Genomic DNA, 24526 nt, shown 5'->3' on the forward strand with positions numbered 1-24526 from the left:
CCTGGTAGTTCTGAGTTTTCATCTCCACTTCATGAATTCTGGGCACGAGCTTTGCCCTGTAGCAACCACAAAATAGTTCATTAGTTATCTCTAGGCTAGACCTACTACTTGGACATAAGTTGCAAAGAGTTTTTGTCACTAAGCTGTCTTTGTTTTGAGCAAGTAGCTTTGTTAGGCTTGATTTCACCAGCAGTCTTTCAATCAGAGGGACATGTGTGACTCCAAGGGCTCAAACCTGTGATCAGATGGCAGCTGCATTGTGAGCTGAACCACTGCAGCTGTCCAAGGGCAAGGCCATGCACATGGAAAACAAAATCCATCTTCTGCTGGACGCTGGGTATGAGCATTGCTCTGCTTGTGTCTGTCAGTAGCACATGTATGGTGCAAATCCATCTTACATGCAGAACAGTGCCCAGCTGGTCTTTCACTTTTTCCTATTGCTTTTCATAAGACATGAAAATAGGATGGCACTTTCTTGTCTACTTCAAGTGGCAGAATTCAGTATAATCACTCCCTGAACTCTATAAAATTTCATACCTGGATTTATATGCCATCCCACTTAGATCTCTCTGTCTTTCATGTATTTGGTAACAGGGAAAGGCATCTGCACAGCCCAGAACAGCATGCATGCGAATGATCTCACCCATTGATCCCATCAAACCTGAATCCTTCTTTCCTCCCCATATGAAAAAGAACTACATAAAACCCCTGACTGTAAAGATTGCTGGCCCCTTTGGCTCATTTTCATTAGCAGCAGAATTCAGGCCCTCTAGCATCCATTTCAATCTCTCCCTGCACTAGATAGCATCTGGTGACAATCTGTCTTGAGCTGATAATATTTTTCTGACAAACACATCCACTCTGTCATGTGGAAGGAGTGAAGGGATCAGTAAATGGATTTTCTGTCAACGGGTGTATGCCAATACCATTCCTGAGAAAGATGGAAAAGATGTTCTGAGGGACATAAAATACTCCAATGAGAACCTTTTCCTCTCAGGGCTTAAGGATCCAAAAGCACTTGACAATGCATTGCTGTTCATCAAGTCTTCCTCTCCCTCTTCTTGTCTTCCAAGAGTGTCATGGTGAAGATTTTCATTTTCATCATGGTCACCTGGTGAGTAAAAACAATCAAGAAAATAAACTCTGTTTCTGATTTCTGCCAGCAAAAGCTAACTTAGAGCAGAGCAGTGAATTCATCAGTATGAGGTGCATATTTCGGTAACACGGAAGTCACAATGAAGATTTGTACCGAGCAGCACTGATGACAGCAGCAGGTTCTCTTCTGTGCAAAAAATTTGTACTACATATAAATTGAAAGTACAGCCCCTCTTGTCACACTGTGTGCTTGCACAACAGGCACATACACCAATGGCACCTGACTGCCTCATCGCTCACCTACTAGAAAGATGGTGAGACAGATAATCACTGTTACTTGCCTGTATTTGCAGCAGCAGTGAATCTGTCATTCACACCAACACCCCCCATTTCCTTCTAAGTGACCAAATTGGAGCCTAGTTTTTAAATCATTTCTCACTATTACCCACTGCAGAGATGATGAATGGTAGATCCAGGACAGAAAGAGAGTTGAAGAACATAATTCATTGGATCTCTTGTAGACAGCTCTGCTCAAACAAGACAACTTGCTTTCAGAACTGCCTATTTTTCTTCCTCACTCTTGAGTAACTATCTCAGAGGCACACATCCACATTTGGACAGAGAGCCCTTCCCACACTGTTCTGCTTAGCTCTCCTGGCCCAACAGAAGTCCTGCCAGCATCTTTGCCCCTTGCTGAGTGTGTTTGTGTTCAGCATCTGCCTTGGGAAGAGACCTGTTCATTTTAGGTGAAAGTCTAGATATTGATTGCCTTTCATTGGTTCTAATACATATATATAAGCAAGAAATGTTCAGTGACTCTAGACTTGGGCTATTTCTGATCTAGAAGCTGTGAACTGGCCCCCACAAAAGTTGAACTGACTTGTTCAGCAATACTCAGAGGCTTAGACAACCTTGTGGAGATATCCTTGCATCAAATGAAAGGAAATACATCCAAGTGTGTCTTCTTCAAGTGTTCTGTGGCACTGTATTCCAACTACAAAACTAGATAAAGATTGCCCACAGAAGCTGCCATCCCTGAAGGCATTTGAGGCCAGGTTATATGGGGCACTGGGCAGCTTGAGCTGGTGGGTGGCAGCTCTGCCCATGGCAAGGGGTTGGAATTGGATAATCTTTAAGGCCTTTTCCAAATAAGCAATTACTTAATTCCATAAAGGGTTTTAATAGTGCTTTAGCATCCTTTTGCAAAGACATGGTGTTTTCAGGAGTACTTAGAAACTGCTAATGGTAGCATTGGACCATCCATTATACAGTAAAACTCACTTGGATTTCTAATTGTAGCACTCATCAGGTCTGAATATGTTCCTCCTGCAGCTGGATTCCCAGCAAATCATCAGACAGGTACAGAGATGGGATTTTCATTCTAGAAGATGGCCAGACATAAGCCAGCTCCATCCTGGGTGCCCCACTGCCCAGTTTGTGCAGCTCTGTGCTTGAGCTGACAAACCCAGCCTCCTGATGGAGCAATCTCACATACTGTGTATGTTCTATGACTGCCCCTCTGGCTCTTGTTCATTCTGCCCAGAATGAGGAAAGTGAGTTGTCTCTGTATCCACGTAGACATGACTTGATTTACAGCCCTTGAGCAAAAGGTATCTGTCCACAGTTTTGCATCTGTAGTACCAAGTCCCCATGACTACTACCCATATCCTATTTACCTTGGAGCATGCTGTTTGGTTAGGGGCTTGTAGTACTCTGTATTGTTTGCTTTGTGGGCTAAAGCAGAAAAATCTTCCCCTCCACCCCACAGCTGGGAACAGGCGTGTGCCATTGTGACATCTTGCCTGGGCCACACTCTGCAAGGTCCATATTTCTGATGAGATGTAAACTCTTTGCAACACGTCTTTTGCTTTACAGTTCTGTTCTCTTGACACTTGATTATTTGAATCAATATGCTTTTTACTCAATAACCATACATATGTTGCATATAAGTGATCAGCAGGAATTATTCCCTTGTGTGGATTCAGCAAATGGATCAATGAATCATAACGCTCCCTCACTGCACACTTCTCTGCTAGGTCTCTTAAGCCCAAATCCCCATTTAACACAAGAGAGAGATGTTAATATCTGCATCTTTGCTAATTCCAACTCTTTGAAAAAAACAATAATGATATATATGAAGAAGCAACATAGGGACCTCAGTCTATCCAAGGACACAAAGACAGAATCATTTGAAATAAGCAGTTACACAGATAGAAATGTTTACATGGTAAACTAAAGCAAGCTACTGTGTAGTACATCTTGTAGAGCATGGTATATTTTATAGAGCATAAGATAAATAAACTCTAACATAACTGTCATTACTGAGAAGTTTAATTGTGTTTGGTTTCTCTTCTCCAGAAGCAGAGTTTCCTTGCTGTAAGGAGCAGAACAGAATCTTTTTGTTTAAAGTAGTGCCCTTTAGCTAAATATTGTTTATGACACAAAATAAGTGTTCCTGTTTCTGCCCAACAGTGAGTCAAGATACACATGGCTGGTTTATGGCAGCACTGTAATTCACAGGCTGCACTAAACACTTAGGAGTCCACATTTTAAACATCTCATTAAATTTGAGGCATGAAACTCTAACATAACACCACAGAAAGCAAAGAATTTGTTGTGGCCAAAATCTGAGTTTTTTGTGGAGGAGAATGGAAGGACTACGGGCAGAGGAGGAAAATGGCAGTGGTAGGAATGCTGGAGAGCATAACCTTAGCTTGGAAACCAACAGCCTGTTAGAGGGTAAGAAATAAAAGACTCCGCATGTCTTACATCTGTTAAACATAAAAAAAACCAAAAGCAAAAACAGAGGAAGGAAGCAAATGAAACCACTCCACCATATATTTAAGTGGAGAATCGCTTTATCTACCCAGCCTATCCAGCCACCGTTCTGCAAATTTCTAGAAGAAATAGATCTTCAGAAGGAATTGTGAAATGATGTTTCCACTCCTAGCACAGAAAAAACTCTTAATATCCTGCCACCCACCTATTTTTGTTTTACTCTATCAGATACAGTAGTCTGAACTTGCAGGATCCAAAGGTAGATTTAATGAAATACTTAATGTGAGAAGAGTAATCTCTCTGTGTACCTAAGAGTGATAATTTACTGCCCATTTTATCTACACTAAGGCAGCAACTGTAAGACACAATTCAAATGAGTTCACATGAAATGAGGTATAATTTGATCCCCAACCTGCTCTTGCCAGTCACAGTATTGATTTATGAGGCCTTACCCAGTGCATCCTTGTTTGCAATAGTCAACCCTTTCTCGCCTTTTTTCTTCTTCTTCATCTTCATGCCACCAAACAGCCCCTTTCTGAAAAATTAAAGAAAAGCAATCATTGTAACAGCTTCCAGCCCCTTTCTGTGCTGGACTCCGATTTAACTAAAAGACCTGCTGAGAGGGCATTTTGATTTCCAAGTGATATAATTGTAATCTGATTTTCCCTTTATTGAAAGCAAACAAGGGAGTGCTCCAGTTTCATGCTTCATCTAACTTAGTTTATTTTTTAAATTTGGCAGTATACAGGCAAGCATGTTGACAGGGAGCCAGAGCTTCTTTTCAAACTAAGACAGCAGGAAGAGGCAAAGAAAAAAAATTCAAGTTTCCAGTTCTGCTGACTTGCCCACACTCCTGTGACAAGTCTCACTGTGTGGCAATACTAGAGACAAAAACTTCCTATGAATTTTAGGTTCCATACAAAAGTAGTTTTCCAGTGAATTACAATAAACATAAAAGCATTTGTTTAAACTTCCTTGGTGTGGATGTGCACAGCACTGGTGGCATATTCACCACAACAGATTTTGCTCTATTTAGTTAGTTCTAATTCCCTCCAGCAGCAAAGCTACAAGCAGAGCTGGACAAGTGTTTCTTCTCAAGCTGTGTTACAGGGGTGGTTCAGACTACCACCAGCACCAGCTACCATTGTGTCTGGCTTTTCTGCGCCCCACTCCTTCCCATATTGAATTAGGGAATTGATGCAGCTTAAAACCAAGCTTTAAGTAGATCATTTCTATGATCATGTCTAATTCAAGTGGTTTTGGCTTCATTATGGATTTCTTATTTCTTGCATTCATTTTATTTTAACCACAGCCAGGGGCCTACCACATCATTCAGAATCAGCAGGCACTGATAGGGCGAGGTCCAGGCAGGCCAGAAGAGCCCTGGGCTGGCTGCCATAACAGAGAAAATATGACAAGTCATTCGTCAGGGACCCACTGCAAATCTTCCTGTGGCAGCAAGCAGTTCAGCTGCTGAACTAAGCTAAAGCACCTCCAGCAACAGCACAGAGCCAGGTTGGTTATTCAAAGCTTTGAGCTGTTCTGCTTTTTGTTATTTTACTCTCTCATTGGTCGTTCAGCTCTTTAGAGAGGAGAGAAAGAGTAGCTGTATTCTGCAGTTTCACAGAAGACAAAAGAAAACATCTCTATAAGTCATACAGCGTTTTCCCCTCAACAAAGAATCTTCTTGGCAAGGCATTGGAAAAAGCTGCCCACTGATGTTGTGGAGTCACCATCCCTGGGGCTTTTCAAGAAAAGATTAGCTGTCACACAGAGGGGCATGTTTTGGTAGGCATGGTGGTGGTGGTGGACTGATGGTTAGACTAGATAATCTTAGTGGTCTTTTCCAACCTAAGTGGTTTTATGATTCCGTGATTCTTATTCCTTCCATAGTCTATTCCAAGGAATACTTACTTGGTGGACAGATAACATAACTTCATCAAATTCCCTTTGTCTGCACTGTGGAGGGATCCAGGAGTACTGTCCTGGAACAAGGCATTGAGGCTGTTCTGTCATTTTGCAGGCAAAATATGCTTATAAGACTAATAAATGTAATAATCTCCAATTCCGACCTGACCTACTGCTCCAACTTATTTTCCATACTCTAGAGCCAATATAGGAGTTAACATACTGCATAGAAAAGTCAAGAGGAGAAGATCATAGAATCACAGAATGGCTTAGTTTGGAAGATCATCTATTTCCAACACCCAGATCAAGTTCCAAGAAAAGATGGGACTTCTCCCCACTGTCCTTAAGGATAGATTAGCACAGAATCTATCCTCAGCAACATGACAGACACACTATTTTTTGTGCTAAGACTGTGCCCAGATTTCTCTTTTTAACCCAAACTTTTGAGCAGTGGGTTGGACATAGTTGCTGCCCTGCATCTGACTCCCTTAGAGACTGAAGTGAGGAAATTTAACGCAGCTGTCCTTACGCTTTGAGAAAAGACTGGTCTGTTCTTTATTGATCTTCATGGTTTTCTTATCTATTCTTTCTTTAACAATGAGGGTGCTTTTAAGCTGCATGATGCAGTGCTTGAGAAGAGGCTGGAGTGGATGTCAAACCTCCGAGCACTGGAGTGTGTCATTTCATTTTTCTGTTTTTCTAGAGATTTGAACCAGTGTTTAATAATGACCTTTAAAGTCTGCATGTATCATCTCTTGATGACAGTCAAGGTTTGGCAAAATGGTCACAACAATATAGGGGCCACACAAAAGAGTTCCACCTCAACAAGGAACTGAAGAGTGCTTGCAATAGCAGTGGGCAATAATGGACTCTGCACTTTGAGTGCCTGAACTAAGACCAAAAACAAGATAGGGGGAGGAAAGGAGGAAGCAAAATAATAGAACCAAAACGTATTTGGGAAACTATTTTCATTAGATAAAACCCATAGACTAATTTGGAATTAATCAAATCACTCTGACACATACTCAGAAAGCCAAACTCGCTGCAAAGGATTCACTTTGCTGTACATCACTGTGAAAACCTAAGTCATGTTGTTGCAGATCTCCCATGCCCACTCTCAGCTTAGCTCAGTTTTCACATTCTATGTACTCAGAATGAAATAAATGGCTCTGTTTGCAGGCATCCTGAAAAGTTACAAAAAACACACATCAGCATAGCTGAACCATTTCATCTTGAAATGTTGAAATTACATGCTTTTATATTTTGAAAATATAGTTCTCTACATCTCATTTTTAAAGCTGAAGCATTCACCAAAACCCACACAAATTTGATAGCAGTGGTAGATACCAACCCACACAGAATTTCCCCTGTATTAGTATTCTGCTCTATCATTTTCCCAATTACTGGTAGCATTAGTTCAAGAAGAGGTCTCTGTGGGCATGATTTCATACTACAGTTTTTCCAAGGAAACAAATATGCCTCATATTTCAGAGGGAGAAACAATCTATACTGCTTGATAATTTTCTGCTAGTAATGCCAGTGGTGAGAGTGAAAACAAAGCATTTATTACAATGGCAACATTTTATTCCCCTGTCATCAAAGGATTTGTCTCCCTAAATTGCTGTAGAAATAAAAACAGGTTTCCTGGGAAAAAGGAGAGACCATCTAGCTCAAACAAATCAGCATCCATGAACTGGTCAAATCTGATGGCAATCAGTGCTCAAACACCTTAAGTCATCTGCAAACTCAGTGTGCATTTAATTGTGAAGAAAAAGTTACAGTAAACCAGCATGGGAAGCTCATAATACTGAAGTCATACTCCAGTGCTCTGCGGAGGATCTCCTGGGTGTCAGTAAGAAACAAATACAACACTGCAAGAACCTGGTGAACTGGGAAGGAGTTGAGGTGCAGATTATTTGGGGTAAGTGTTTCATCTGTCTTTGGCCTGTGATGAGGCTGAAGGTAGAGCTGACAGACTGCATTGAAGGTTTAGTCCCCATGTATTACATGATGTGTTAAGACAGAGAAGTTTTTTGTTCCTTCCTGGGGCCATCAAGGATTTTTTCCATACAGTGGAAAAAATCATTTCCAAAGAGGAGGTAGGGAAAAAATTTCTACCAGTTATGGATACACTTACCTTGGAATTTTTCTATTATAATTACCTTAAAAAGAAGCAATTAGAAATTAGCCATCTCAGCTAATGGAGAGCATTGCTTAATGCAAAGAAGATTGAGTCTCTCAGCCTGCATGGGGATTGCGACAAATCTGGAGTAAGGATAATCTTTTTTCTTCTGCATATGTACAGCGACAACATGAGTCCTAGACTGCAATTAATTGAAGTTTCCCTGGCATGAGTAGTAAGAGTGGTTCACCAACCACTCACTAGCATTTGATTACAGTGAGAATGTGTTGGATGTATAAGAGTTCATTTCCCTCTACCATTGCCAGAGGACCATTGGGGTTCTGACTTCATTATTTTACTTCTTGAAAGACTCACAGATTTTATTTTCCTCTCATCAAGATTTATTCGTTACAGCTTCCAGCTTTTGAGCTAGTCATTTTTCCAAAAAACCCTTTGATGCCATTTCTTTTTCATTTAAGCTGCCCTGCGATCACATAGGCTTCATGATCACATCGTGCACTGCATGAGCTCTCAGATATCCCATAATTGCTATTTGCAACGTAACTTGAGGGAAAGATGGCAGAAAAGAACACTTCAGACTTGTCAGCATAAGAGTACAAGTGACCTTACCATGCACTGAATTTCCTTTGATTTTTTCTACAGAAAGTTTAAACTTAGTTTCATCTTCCAGTAAAACACTTCCAGAAGTCCATGTGCTTAGAACTGAAATATAAGGAGAATCCTTTCTTCCTGAATGAATGGTCACACATAATCCATTCAGACTTCTCTTCCAGACACTGATAGTAGACTTCATCCCCAAAAGGTACTGAAAAGACTCATCTCATCCAAGTCTGGCACTGGCCTCTGACAACCCAAGAGTTTTTACCATCAATGGGGACAAAAGGGCACTTCTAGGGTTTAGGTTACCTGACCCACTCAAGACACTCCCATGGGATGAAGGAAATAACATTTTTCCTCTGTTGGTCAAGGCCAATTTGTGCAGCCATCAGCCTCAGGATGGTTTTCTGTGGTGCTGACACAAGCTGTGCTCCTTGTGGGCACCGAGGAACAGAGCCAAGGAGGTGGCTGTTGGGAACCCTGGGAAACACTGGGGGCAGACACCAAGACAAACCCATTATTATCTGGAATATCTCCAGAGACCACCCCGAAGTCTACACAGGGTCAAGATGAATGACCTGTCAGCACACTCTGGGCAGCAGACAATCCTAGCTGGGACAGCTGCCTTTGTTCCCCTAAGGCCCATTCCTCCCTGGAAGAAACAGCCTCAGCAAACCTTTCAGCACCAAAATGATCAGTTCAGAGATGATCAAAGGTTTGTGTGGCTCAGATCTGATCTCACTCCAGTGCCTGATCTGAGAGTGTTAGAAACCAAAGAAAGAGAAAAAAAAAAAAAGCCTTCAGCTTTTTCAGACATCAACATATTAGCTTGGTATATAGGTTTGCATCTTTGCATTTGGTCCTTTGCATATTGGTAGATAGATGCTATATTTTGCAACTTCTTAAAATTCTGCCTCTTTCAACAAAACTTAGCTCTCCAAATAATTTTGCAGTTGATCAAACAATACTGCATTAGAGGAATAATAATTTCTGCATAATTAATCCCTTTTTTCCTCAAATAATTATCTAAGTTTTAAAAATATTTTCTCACTCCTTTTTAAATGCAAAAACAAAAGAAAGACTCAGCCCATTTTATCATGTTCAGAATAGGTACAAATCAAGGAAATTGAAAGGGGAAGTAAATGACGTTCTCCTTTAAGCCACTCATTTCGAAGCTCAAAATATAATTACAGAATAAAGATGGAGGTTCAGATAATGCAGTCTAATCAACGTAAAACTATAATGCAAGCTTAACTTGTTAATTAGGCAACAATTGTTATTGAGCTAGTATCTCATTTCTGATAATAAATTAAGTCCCAGAGAAAAAATGTATTGAATTGAATTGTCACAGAGAAATTAATAAAATATCATCTATATGATCAGTCAAAGAAAGAAACATGAGCAGTTAACGGTGAACTCATTTCATACTTTCTCTTCTCAGGATCATAGGCGAGTTAAGCAAAGATATTGTCTGTTTGTTTAATTTATCTCTTTTGCTAGGGCAAGATTGATTCACTCAATATATTGTCAGATACTTTACACTGATACAGTAATGAGACTCTCTTTCTCCCCAGATCCATTATTTTTGCTGCTGTTCTTTCACAGCCCATAGCCCTGTGCTCTTAACTTGCTTTCATTCGTCCTGATTTCCCATCTGTCAGGTCCATGGATTTGCAATTGAAACCCTTCAAGTTCTCAAGAAGGTGAATCCACAATTCTGAATGACAAGCTGCTATTTAAAGACCAGCCTTGGCTTACACACTGCTATCAGCTCCTAAACTCCTTTTATATTATCCATCTATGTGATATTAGAGAATTATATATTTTTTCTGAATTATTAATTTATCATTAGCAATGAAAAAAAAATGCAAAGTGACAATATCACAGTCCATGTTAGTTATACACTAAATCTTACGTAGCATAATAGGCTCTAAATTAGCCATTACTACTCAGGAAAGAAATTCTGCTGTCTATGTCAATATTAAACTTCAGTTTGGTGTACTGCAATAGTCAAAAGGTGAAATCACCTATTAAGAGCTGTAAATTAGATTAAAATGCGATAGAGAGCATTGTATTGCTACTAAATTATTGTATTTCGGCTACTGATTGTTGTTTTGAATGGCTCAACTCAGCAATGTCCAGAAAACATTGCAGAGAGGCAATGGCTCCTGGAAGAGTTTATTCAACCAGGAAAAAAAAATGACAGCCTGTGTTTTAAGGTGGTACACTGAGGTAAAAAAAACAGCAAGTGTGGCACTGAACACAGAACTGGTAGTCAACTCCATGGTGATAATCATGGAGTCATCATTGATGGTCTCTGAAGTCATCAGCTTGCCAGGAAAGGCAGCACCATGCTGGATATCTTCAGGATGGACTTCAGAAACATCATTTTGCCTGTAAAGCATTGGTGAATCCACATGGTATCATAAACACAGATCTTGATCAAATGGAAGTCGCACTAGATTTGAATCATGACAAGGTTCATTACTGCATTTCTGTCAAAATGATCAAAGCACACCATACAAACTTTTGCCAGAATTATACCAAATGAGATGTAAGGACTGATAGTGAAAAGCTGTGCATTCTTTGAGCACATTTGAACAGGAAAGTGAGTTTATCCCAATTAGTGCTGCCTCCTGTGACCACTAAGCTCTTGATCAGGTACTTGGATCTTCTGTATCGTTGTACCTTCTAATTGCAGCTGAAGGGGTGTCACAAAAGGACCTCTAGAACAGGGAATGATGTGGAGGAGAAGAACAAAGGAGTTTCTCAGCTTCTGAGTCCTCATATCACAGCACAGGAGCACTCAATCAGGTGATAAGTTTAAAAAATTGAGCTTAAGTGTTCCGCAGTAAGAAGTATTGAGGATAGGATCATTTGCTTGTATCTTTTTGACGGACTCATTTCCCAAGCATCCTCCCTCTGTCCCTCTTGGGAAATAGACACTGATGTGAAGGAGACTTAAAATTTGACCTAGTTGCTCTCATGTTCTTGGTTTGTTAATTTCAACGTATTTTCCTATACACTGTTATACCCACAATATCTAAAAAATGGCCTGGATTGTACCAGGCTTAAAATAAGTACCGGGCTTATTCAAGCACTCTGGGCAAATGTAAGTCAAACTTTTGAACTGTGCATCACAACTCAGCCCCTCTCCAAATGCCAGCCATTTGCGCAGGCATATAATGCTCTGGTTCTTGCAAGTCCTTCTGCAGAAAAGAAATTACTTTCTACTGACACTTTTAGCTTTATTGTATATGAAAAGATGCATACATCCTGAACTAATGCAAACTAAGGGTCATACTCAGTAGCCTTATGTCAGTGCACAAGACTTGGGTAGCAGATCAGTAGATCAATACAACCATACACCCACAAAATAATGAATGCAGTTATTACATCCAGTGTTGGGGTGTTCATTTCTCTTGTTCCTGCACTGCTTAGAGTCTGTTTTCCTCTCCACAGGCAGCTTGAGCCATCAGATGCCTGGCTGAACAAATATGCCCTGACCTCATGTATGTAGAAGTGGTAAGAGAAAGCAGAAGACAGTATGGAATATATAGAGGCAATAATAATCACTTCTGGCATGAGCAGCTAAACATGAGAAAGAGGATTTGTGTATTTTCTTTTCCATCCAAAAGAATTCTTCAAAAACAACCAGCTGAATTAAAACCAGCCCTTGGAACAGTTCCCCAAGGGTATCAGACATACCTGAAAGCCTGAGGTGCAGATACAGTGGGCTCCATTCTGCTGGTTTCCTTCCAGCCGTTGCCTCTTACATTGCAAACTGGCTCTCCAAGCTCATATTTCTATCTAAGACTCATCTACTTGCTGCTAGTAGCCCTTGTGCCTGGTCACTCTACTCGGTAAACACTGAACCGGAACAAAGACTTTTCCCTAAGCTCTTGCTCTGGGGAGGTCTCCAGGAGAAGCCAGCATGCCACACTTTACTCTCCTCCAACAGCTCCAAGCTAGAGCATCAGCCTCTTCACCTCACCAACAGACTTTGAGAAGTGCTGGCTTCCAGACTGAGCTATCACCCTCTGAAACATTAGTCTTATTTGAACTTTTTGTGTATTTATACTCTGTTGTAAGTAAATAAGAACTCCATTTTCTCAATTTCCTTATTCTTTCCAGCTGTGGTTTGTCTGACTCCTTATTGCAGCTCAAAATGCAGGGCTCTGGATTTTGTATCCCTGTTCTTCTGCTCCCATCTCCCCAGTTAATAACATGCCATTTTTAGTTACTAACCATACAAACCGTTTACATTTCTTTCCTCCACTCTTGTATATAAAATTACTTCCTTGACACTTCCTCTTGCCCATGCTCCTCGCTGAGAACATGTTAAAGATTCACAAGACCTGTTTTGTTCTACAGTTCCCATAAGATCATTTTCACACTATTCTTAACCTTTTCTTAAGCAAATAAGACAGAACTGACCCATAGATCTGAAGGGTTATTGTCATGAAGCTGTACTCTTCTTCAAGGACACCTTTGAAACTATGCATCTGACACATAGTCAGTGAGGCATTCTTCCCAAGATACATACCTAAGTTTTCTGCTGTGATGAAGTATCCATAGTACATGAAGCAACAACACTTTTACTGGAGTGTGAAATGCAGTAGATGAATAAAAGAGATTTGTACAGTTTAATGCAGATCTTGGATGACTCAGGGAGATGGCTGCCTCTGCAGTCCCATTATTTGATATTTTTGGTTCAATGAGGTTCAAGCTTCCAGTTGGGAAGCTGCCTTGGCCTTCAGTCATACTCACTTGGCATGTGTAGATGGGCAAAGCACTGCTAGGAGGAAAAATGCTTCCTAAATCAGCTATCTCATACAATCCTGTATCTCTAAAAAGCACATGCAAAATCCTTTTTTCTCCAGTGGAGCAGAAAATGAATTTTGTTTTTATTATTTTTCATTCTCCCTTCTGAAGTCTGTGTTTAGCTTCAGGTTCTTATTCCATCTTTTAATGCTGTATTTTTGTCAATTCCTTTTTTCACTTTCTCTCATATTCTTTCTGTTTCTACCACAAACAAGCCAGTATAAAAATAATAATTATAACAAAAATCACCAGTAGCACATCTTAGACTGGGGTGACAGTGTGTTTCTGCTGTGGTTGGCCACTGTTGCTTTAATTATCTAATTCCCCTAACAGGCTTAGCTCATATAGTCGAGACAGACTTTTCATTGCATAACTTCCAACATTTACCTTGCATGGCTGAACTCAGAAATGATTCATTACCAGTACAGAATCATTTCACTAACTTGCAGTAGATGTTATCTATTCTTTTTTTTATTTGGAAGGGACCTTAAAACTCATCTAGTTCTAATCCCCATGCATTGGTCAGGGACACCTTCCACTACCACGGGTTATCCAAAGCCCCACCCAACCTGGCCTTGGGCAGCTCTGGGGATGGGGCATCTACAGTTTCTCTGTGCAGCCTGTGCCAGTGCCTCACCACTCCCTGAGTAAAAATTTCTTCCTAATGTCTCATCTAAATCTCTCTTCTTTTACTATAAAATCGTTACCCTTTGTCCTAGCACAACACTGCCTAAGAATGAGTCCCCCACTGTTATGCTTACAGCTGCATCTCCTGCTCATGCTTCCCAAAGTTTACATTTTGAGGCTACTGTGCAACAAACAGCACAGAAGCTGACTCCATACATATGTCTAGACATGCAATGAAATAAATCTATGTTTGCAGAGTACCTGGTGCAGTAATAAGTTGTCTCCTAGGGACTACACTTTTATTATTGATCACTAAAAAATGATGGCTGCTATCCAGAAGGTAAATGTTGAATTACTGAAATCACCCTGTGATGTTTCTTTCCTACATGACTGCTGTGCTGACAATTCCCTACTCCTCACACTTTGTCTGTCTTTACTAGTGAAACTAAAGTATCTTCAGAGCTATATCTGCGCAGATATCCCATCCAACCAGGCTGAGAGAGCTGGGGCTCTTCAGCCTGGAGAAGGGAAGGCTCTGAGGAGACCCTGCAGAGGCCTTCCAGTACCTGAAGGAGATCTACAGGAAAGCTGGGGAGGAACGTTGTATAAGGGCATGTAGCAACAGGATGAGGGGAATTGGCATTAAACTGAAAGAGTACATTTCAACTAAGTATTAGAAAAAAAATCTTTACTGTGAGGATGGTGAGACACTGGAACAGGTTGCCCAGTTAGGTTGTGGATGTCTCCTCCCTGAAGGCATTCAAGACCAGGCTGGATGGGGATTTGAGCAACCTGGTCTGAAGCAAGGTATCTCTACCTATAGCAGAGGTTTGGAACTAGATGATCTTAAAGGTCACTTCCAGCCTAAACCATTCTACAATTCTATGAAGAGCTGTTTTCCCTCCTGTTTATAATCTGCCTTTAAGTATTGGAAGTTAGGTGCTCCAGCCCTCTGATCATCTTCCTGGCCTCATCTGGACCTTATCCAACAGTTCCACATCTGTTTTGTGGAAAGTGATGGAATAACAGTCTTCAGAGAGATGATCGCCAGAAGTGATTTTTTTCAGAAAATGGTAGACATTGCCATATTAAAATTGGTGCTACACAAGGAGGGTTGGTCCTGGCCATTATGCTAGTGCAGTAAGTGGTAGCAAACAGGCACAAGGGGACCCTACCCTCACTACTGATCACAGAACATTCATACCACAAGGCCCTGATCTGCTCAGTGTGATGGGAAGAGCTGATTGACAGTACAGTGAGCTACAGAAAATGCTGTGAGTTTGAACATTTTTTTTTCTTTTTATTTACTGAATCTGAGGCTGAACAGAAAACTCCCTTTTATTTACAAAGGAGGTGTTCCTCTGAGCTGCTTGATAAATCAAGGTGGGGGCTTAGACTATAAAGGAATAGAAAGCTTACATAAGGGTAGCTTTATAATAGTTGATATGTTAAAAAGAGTGACTCAGACCCTCTTCTTATAAATAAACAGCATGATCCTGAGCTAATCAGGCCTCCAGTGGAAGGGAAGGAATAATAAGAAAGTCAGAATAGAAGGGCAGACTACTTCCAACCTCATTTCTGTCATATCCATCAAGTAATGTAATATTAGGTAGTCTGTTCAGCCAATGGGTGTAAAATATTTATTTGTCGCATGGAAAGAGTATCAGGAGTGTGCAGTATTGTTTGAGCAGTGTACTGAACTGCAGTATTTGTAGCAATGGGTTGATGCATAAAAATAAAGACTCCTCGAACAATGTGGTTGCTTGCAACTACTGAAGGCACTCAGCAATCAAGAAGTTTTATTCTGGGTTTCTCTAATGGAGTATAGAACATTGTCCTCAGGTCTTTGACAAATCAGAGGGACCCAGCACCTTTTACTCTGTGTGACCTGGACAGAGATAAGCAGATCTGAACTTGCAAAAATATGCTAAATGCAATCAGCTACAAACAGGAGTTGACTCCTTTTGTGGTATGGCAGACAGCCTGAACCATAAATCATCAGCTGCTAGGGAATCCTCAGTGTGCTGGAAAAAAATATTTTTTTAGAGAAAACGATACTTTGTTAGAAAAATCAAGAAGCTCAAATAGGTCACTTGCTCAGCAGCTATCAATGGGCACGGTTATCTCAGCGACTGACTGGCCTCAAAAATGAGATCGTTGTAATTTGTGAAGGAGGAAATCTAGCAGACATCCAGTTAATGATCCACTTGATGGCAAGGTTTGATGGAGACTGGTAGAAAAAGCAGCATTTGACTTTTAAAATTGTTGCTGCAGAGCTGATCGCCTGTGGAAAGAGGATTAGTTATGGAAGCATCCATACAGGACCAGAACAGGAGCACTGACCCCGGGCTTATGCAGGTTTGGTGGGTGTGGTGCAATCTTTTTGCACTTACTTTGTTAGCCATTTTAGTTTTAGGAAAATCATACTGAAGTGCACAGGGGTGCTCAGGAGACCTGAGCTGTCAACCCAGCCGTACCACAGTGCAGGCAGCAGTTGCTGGCACATGATTCCATTTCCCTGCCCACTGCTTTCCCTCCCACCTACCTAATTTGTGCAGCACTGTGGTCAAACTGCACAACGCAGCTCAGAGTCCTGCTCTCAGCATTCAGGCCTGTGTTTTGTATCTTCAAATTTTCAAAGGCTTTTAGCGAGATTTGTCAGCCAATTACTGTGGAGCTGGAAGGAGGAGGAATAATAAGCCCCATCTGGGTGGTTTTAGCACACAGTAAGATGTAAGGTTTGGACATGGCTGTAGGATCAGCCTCACAATAGAAAGCAAACATTCCAGGTTGTTGAAGGCTGCCTGGAACATGGATGTAAAACATCTGTAGGGCTGCTCTGTTTTGTACCAAACCCTGCTGTCTCAAAGGTAGAACCACAAGCTCTCCCGTAATGGGGAACTGAGCCTCTGCCTTCTGCTCAGAACAGAGCCCTGCACACAGCTGTTAGGACATGTTGCCAGGAACTGCAACCCACAGACTGCTGGCTGCTTCATCACTCTTCAGTGAAGACGTAAAATATTCTGGGAATGCCAGTTAAGTAATGACATTTGCAGAGATGCTTCTGTTTTGGAGCACTGGAATAAATTACTCAGACAGGTGGTAGATGCCCCATCCCTGGAGACACTGAAGGTCAGGCTGGTTGGGGCTCTGGGTAGCTGATCTAGCTGTAGGTGTCCCTGTTCATCACAGGAGAGTTGGACCAGATGAACTGTAATGGTTCCTTCCAACTTAAATGATTCAATGATTTTATGGGCACGTTGGTAGCACTGGAACAACCATTAGCTCTGTTCAGGAGGATTGCATTAATCCCAGATGTATTCTTTTTGGCACACAGATAAAACCAGAATATTTGCTGATGGAAGTGCTTAGCACCTAGGTTGATTACATAAAGAAGATGTCATAAGCCACTCAAAAGGCTGCAGAAAAGTTGTCCACCTCACCCAGTCCATCACAAGTACTGAGATCCAACACTGAGTGACCATTCAGGCACACCCAAGGAGCCTCATGAGCAGATGTGGAGGATAATGGATGCAGGTTACCCTCTCAGAGTTTTCCCAAAGCTACTGTCAATTCTTGACCACAGAATACAATTCTGAATTTACAACTGCACACATATGATATTTAAGTCATGATTTATGCACTGTCTATATGGTTACAGCACATCCTATCTTCCTATTCCCTGCATTGTTACATCACCAGTGTTGAAATTCTTTCCTTTTTAATTCTGTCTTTCTGTCATATATCTATTCTTGTGGTGCCTACTTTAGCCTTAGTATGAACAAGTAACAAAAAAGAGGAAAAGCTGCTCCCAGATAATGATGTTAGGAACAGGTGTTACTTGCATATTTTTTTTTTTTTTGAAGCAGGAATGAATATGCCACTTCTCTTAAAGTGCTAAGAATTCATTTCTTTCTGGCTTGGTGGAACTGTGAAGTGATAGATCTTAACAGTTATTCCAGAATAGCCTCTTGTTCTTCATTGCTTTAAATTAATCTTCAGCATGATTTTACAGGGTTATCCTTACAACAGGTTTATATTTATTGAAGGTCAGAGAGCAGCTGCTGCCTTCAGCCATGCCAAGTTTAAATGAAGTGTTTTAAGAAATGACAATACAGTAATTCCACCCAGGTTCAGACAGCAGTAACTGTAGGTGAAATGAGATCCCACCCAGATAGTTTGTGCTCTGCCAATGTGAAAAAACTCCTTCCTCCTCTGATTCTGAAGTAATCAGAAGAGAGAAAAAAATTAATATCATCCCGAGCAGTTATTGTTAGAGTACTGCAAAAGCCAAAGCCTTGGTCTTCACTTGAGGCTTCTTGGTCAGTTGCTGGGACCTGCTGAAGGTGCTAACTAAGGTAGCAGTGACGGTCAGCCCATGTACTAGTGCTTCACACTAATGATCGCAAGCCTCTTGAAACCAGAATGAACGTATGCAGTCAGTCCACCTTCCAAAAAACTACTTTTCCATCTCCTGTATCTTACAGGAAAGAGGGCCTGAAATTTTCCCAGACAAACATCTCCTCTATCTACTTCTGCCATAGCCAGTAATAAAATATCATTCATGGCTGGACTAGATGATCTTAGTGCTTTTTCCAACATTAATGATCCTATGATTCATCCGTATCTCTCCTTTATTTCTCTGGAATTGGAGAAAAACTGTTCAAACAAAGGCTATTCAAGATGACTAAAATGCAGGCCTCAAATAAACATCTCTATGTCTCAATATTTGCTTCCCATCGCCATCCCTGAAGGCACCCTGCCTTCACAAGGTGCAGCTCAAAGGAGCTTGCTCTTCTGAGCTATGAGTCACCCTCATCAATAATGAGCACATTTATTTGAGTCAAGCACATTTGGTTCCTGTGGCATTTCTCTATGTGTTTAGAAGCAATCAAACTCCAGCAGTAGCCACTAACATTGTTTGATATGCATTGATATACATTTGATATACATTGTTGATATACATTACTATATGGAGTAAGATTTTTGGAGAATTACTAAAATGCCCTCTTCTTTATAAGCATAATTAATAATTAAATCTCCTGTTCATATTACTAAAGGATGAAAGCAAACATCACTGAAGTCTTTTTTTCGTATTTACTTTCTCGAAACCACCTCTTCCCTAGACCCAAATTCATTGTTCCCTACATTGCAAGGAATGGAGACTGAGCTGTAATGAATAAATCTGTGGCCCCAGACTTAAACTAAGTCACCCACCAGGTTCATCACTGTTGGGCTTGGGGACAGAAGGGTCCCACTGCCCACTAGCAGGCAGAATGTCACTAGAGAGAGACAGACTGTCAGACACTGAGCAGCCAAGGCTTATCAGTTATGGTTGTAGCTGGGAAAGTCAATTTCCTTAATAGAGGCTCATGTGATGTTATGTTTGGGATTTAGAATGAAACATTGGTGATTACACACCAGTGTTTTGGTTGTTGAAGAGCCAAGGACTTCCCTACTTCTTGTGCTGCTCTGACAGCGAGAGGCTGGCAGTGCACATGGTGGAAGGGAACAGAAACAGGGCAGCTGACCAAAGACATATCTCTTCTCACATGACATCACACTCAGCAATAAATGCTGGGGTAAAGAAGGAGGGAGACATTCATAGCAATGGTTTATGTCATCCCAAGAAACCATTACACATGGTTAGCCCTGCACTCCTGGAAGTGGCTTAGCATCTACCTACCAGTGGGAAGCAGTGAATTAATTCCCTGTTTTGCTCTGTTTGCACACAATACCAATCTCACACTTTTCCATCCCACCTGGAAAGAGTGAGCAAGTACCAGTGTGGTACTGAACTGTTTGCTGGGTTGGGCCACAACATAGCATTATGTGAACTGTTCCCAGGAGGAATTCCTCCCACCAGTAACAATATAAGAAGCTTGGATCCTATGTAGCACCTGAAATAAAACTAGCTGAATAATCCCACCCAGCTTCCTAGTGTCTTTCTGCTGAGATAAGCTATTTTCAGGATACATTCCCTCTTGTCTGTTTTAAATATATTCCACTGTAATACAGCAGAAATATCTATCTGATAATAACTAGCAATGTTTTCTTCTGAGGATTTCAGAGGGCTTTGCAAGGGCAAGCATGAATTCATTTATAAAGACAGCAAGATCAAGGAACTGAAACATTAATGCTCCTACAGATGGTAGTCTATAAGTTATAGCTATTGTTCCTATCTGCTGGCCCAAAAGGCAGGCTTATCTGAGACATAGTTGAAGCATGTGAAAAAAAAAAGTGAGATGTGAGAGCTAATTTTGTCTTTAGAAAGGATTAATGACTTTTTGTCACTCAATGCATTATAGCAAGCCTCTTTTTTATCTCCTTTAATATTCTGCTACTGATAAATCCCCAGTACAAAAACCATCAGCTGGAGTGATGGGAGAAGCAAAGAGACAACATGGCAGTCTGCTTTTGCTGCTTAGGACATCCTCCAACATCTCTGCCTGCAGGAAGCCGCTATGCACAGCAGAATTTTTAACCCTTTGCCTTTTGCTTTCACAAAATCATAGAATCAAGACTGGAACAACCACTGAGGTCATCTAGTTACGCCTGTGACTGCTCTAGACTATGTCTCTCAGTGCCACATCCACCCTTTTGAACACCTCCAGAGACGGTGAGTGAGTCCACACCTCCCTGGGCAGCCTGCTACAATGCCTCACCACTCTTTCTGAGATTTTTTTCCAAATATCCAACATGAACCTCTTCTGGGGTAACTTGAGGCCATTATCTCTCATTCAATCACTGTTACCTGGGATAAAGGGCTGACCCCCACCTCACTATAACCTCCTTTCAGGGAGATGTAGAGAAAGATCCTTTTCAGAAGGATGTGCCTTCTTCCACCCACTTCTACAACATTTCTGGTTTTACTGGCTGAAATAATTCACCTTCAAGCCAGTGGCATCATATAAGTGCTTGCAAAAGTCTTGAGCTACAGCTTGAGGAGACACAGCTGATGAGAATAGGGCTCAGACACAAATGAGTTTGTGTGAGAACATAACATAAACTGCAGGAAACACCGAGTAATTTAACTTAACCTAAATGTCTGTCATTGAAGGCTAAATCCAATCAAATTTACCTCCTATTTTCTAAGAGTGTACAAGTACAGATTTACAGCCAGAGGCAGAGTGTGTGTATTTGCCTCTGGCTGCATGTGCTGATTGGATCAAAGGAATTTTGATTGCTTTTTTCACTCTTTCTCATGGCTCTGGTCTGCACACCAGAAACATCAAATTTTAAGATTGTGTATTTTAGAAACTATACTAAAATGACAAAAAAATACAGCTCGTCTTCTCTGAGGGCAGCAAGTCAAGTCCTAAGAGGAAAACAAGGCTTGGCTTTGATTTTGACATTCGTAAAAGTGAAGCTTAAAAAAACAGAACATGAATAACACCTCAGGCCCCAAGAAACAAGACTTCCAGGGGGATTTTCATATGAAAAGAGGCTGAAACCTAGTTCTTAGTGTCCTGGACTTTGAGGATCAGTGGCTGATACAAAGCACATGGGAGGAAGAGAAGGAAAGCTACATTTTCTGGATATTTGAGGCAAAAAGAATGTTCTATAGATATATGATTTCATTTTATGTTTCTTGGCAGAAAACATTCTCTGAACCTCATAAGCCACCACACTTTAGCTAGATAAAAAAACTAGTAAGTGCTCTTTTTGAAGGCTTAACACCAGTAGCTACTTCTAAAGAGATGTGTCATACAACTCTCAAGCTGGCTTTATACTTCCCAGCACACAAAACTTGTGTCCATAGCTTATATCTCACCCTGAATTAAGAGTATCTTGAGCAACAGTCTGATGCTCAGAGCTCTACATCTGAACCCTCAGGGTTTTCACATGTCAGAGACTTTTAAACATAGGCGCTGAGATCATTCTGACCTGAGCCTACCCACAAGCACAGAGATTATCCAGAGCCCATGGTTGGACATAGCTCACCAAGTCAGGAGAGATCAACCTACAACATTTAGAATCAGAGTCCTAAGGTGCTAAAACTGTCACCATGATCCCGTTAAACAAACCAGCCCTTTTATTTCCCCGACAAGTTTTCATTTCATGCCACACACAAGGGTTAGATTGTGCTGTTGATGTAGGGGTTGACAAGAACAAAATACTTGTCTGGGTGTTCTCCCATTCCTCATGCTCAGCATCTGTGCAGATGATAATCCATACTGAATAGACTATGGGGTGGCAAAGAAATACATTCAAGTGGAAATTCATGTGCTTTTCTTTCCACTGTCAAAGGATTTGGGGTCTCATTTATTAACAGTTGTGCTACTTCTATTTTTTTAATCAGTTATTTGCACCTCTATTATTTGCAATGTTTATTCTCAGTGGACCAATTTCTACTAGTAGGTATGCGGGTGTAATCCCTGAAGCAATTACTTATTTCTCTAGAAGCTGTCCCAGAACTGCATCTGAGATAAAATCAGGATCAATATATAGAATGTAAGCTCTGATATTACCCACATTTTCCTACCACCTATCAAAACTGGTATCACTTCTGTAGTTAAAATAGCAGAGCATGAACTGAATAAAATAGCAAGTACTTCAGTATCATCAAACTAAAACTTAGCGATGTCAGATAGAGCAGTGTAAGAAAGGAACATCTTGTCTTGCAGCAAATAAGAAAGATTAATATTTTGTATTGCATTTACTTCACTATGCTGTTTCACATTTTCCTGTGAACAAAATTTTCAAGTGTGTTGGTACTTCTTGTTTACAACCCTTACCATTGTTGCAACTACAGTTTCTTAAAAAAAAAAAACAAAAAAAAACAAACAAAAAAAAAACACATCTGCAGAAATTAGATATATTGAATCCCTGAAAAACAGGCCATTATCCAATATATATTGCTTAGAGCCAACTTGAAAAGATCTGATCCCGGAAATTTTCTGGTGCAATTTTCCTAATGCAACACTCCAGGAATCCAATGGAGAACAAATCCATTTCAGCAGAAGGAATAGAAAAGCTGTTACAAATGTTATCAGAGCTAATGCTAGAATTGTTTTATGTATGTTTTCCTGGTCTTTTTCAATGAAGAAACACAGTAAGTGAAATAAAACATGCTTTTCTTTTCTCCGTTCAGTCTGCTACAGCAAGGGTAAAAGTTTACATTCAGCTCTACTGCAAAAAGAGTGTTGAAACAAGAAAATACTTATACACTCAGAGGTGCAAATGTATATATTTCTCTCGTCTCTTTCAGCAAAAAGCCAGTATTCTTTTCTTGGGACAAATAAGCACTTCAGAATTTAGGGAATTTGATTGATTTTAGGAAGCCAAGGTTATTTCCAAAAGCTGTCCTAAGTATTGAAGATTAAAGCGTGTGCACTGAGATGCATCCTATTGAAATCAAAGAAGTTTTCAGTGGGTAAAGTCAAGTATGCACACACTTAGGAAACACAGCACGTTGTTTTAATGTACTATTAACACACTCAGAGCAGAAATACAAAACTGTAGGAAGAGATATCAGTCGTATCAGATCAATTGATGCAGCTACAGAGAGCTCTTTTGCACATTCAATCCCCAAAGCCCCGAACCAGAGCAGTCCAAATAATTTGTGGTCTCTAGCTGGCTCTGCTGGGCTGATGCACACCAACTGTGAGCCAGGGTGATCCCAAAGATGCCACACTTCTAAAACACAGTGAACAGGAAAAACAAAATTAACAGAAAACTAAAAGCACAGTAAAATATGCTTATAATGGGAATTTATCTCCTCCCACTTTCAGTTCAGTAGAATTAATGCTCTTTCCTTAAAGACTTAAAGGATGAGCCTGTACCACCACAAAACTTGTGGACATAAACAAAGCACTCACACAAGCTGCCAACATTGGAATTATGAGTACTGAAGTATTTCTGAGCATCCTTTCTGTGGGATGTCTTGCATTTTCACTGTCAAAGATAAAGAAAAAATAAAAGAGACATCACCTTGTTTTTTTTCCCTCCATCTCCTTTGCTTTTCTGTTGTCCAGTGTCAAGTTGGCATTCAGCAGCTCATCCAGAGTATGCAAGACACCACTCTTCTTCTCTTGGATGCCATAGGGGTTTTGCTTGTGTTTATGATTAACTCACCAAGATATGTGCAGTACTAGGGTGAGGCTGTTTAAACAATTATATTCACGACTCTCTTCTTACTCTAGATAAGGTTGTCCAAAGCACAGGAATTTGCAAGTGTAGTTAACTGCTTAGTGAATCCTTTCAAAACTTGGTAGATTTTTTTAATGGAGCTTCTTTGCAGGGACATCTTTCCTTCTCCCACCTGGAAGGTTCTCCCTGCCGCCATAGCCAGGCAGGACCAGCTTACATTATGGATGACATTTTGGTTTAAAAAACCAGCTCCAGAAACAAAACTATCTGATGTTCTGAAGTGCTACCATGACAAAAAAGAGTATGCAATTTCATTTGCATATTTTTAAGTAGTTCAAGTGTTTGCTGAACTGAAAAACTTCCTGCTCCCCCACAAGGATATACCATCACCATTTTTGCCAGTACGGATTACTCTCCTCGGTGTAATCTATATCTCAGTGAAAAGAATGGAAGTTTGTCTAG

General features: G+C 40.6%; 1 protein-coding gene across 1 annotated transcript in view; it reads right to left on the reverse strand.

Annotated features, from left to right (window-relative positions):
* Positions 1–24010, reverse strand: part of FER1L6 (fer-1 like family member 6) — an 81757-nt gene extending 57747 nt beyond the window's left edge. The window contains exons 1-4 of the mRNA XM_065752143.1: positions 23906–24010; positions 4326–4408; positions 985–1111; positions 2–56 (exon numbers count right to left, since the gene is read on the reverse strand). Coding sequence (XP_065608215.1) covers positions 2–56; positions 985–1111; positions 4326–4408; positions 23906–23925 — 285 coding nt within the window. The 5' untranslated portion in view covers positions 23926–24010. The remainder of the gene's footprint in view (position 1; positions 57–984; positions 1112–4325; positions 4409–23905) is intronic.
* Positions 24011–24526: the final 516 nt, after the last annotated feature.

The sequence above is a fragment of the Cyrtonyx montezumae genome, unplaced genomic scaffold, assembly GCF_038088225.1.
Source record: "Cyrtonyx montezumae isolate F1298 unplaced genomic scaffold, pur_monq_1.0 scaffold_8, whole genome shotgun sequence".
In the NCBI taxonomy this organism is placed as follows: domain Eukaryota; kingdom Metazoa; phylum Chordata; class Aves; order Galliformes; family Odontophoridae; genus Cyrtonyx; species Cyrtonyx montezumae.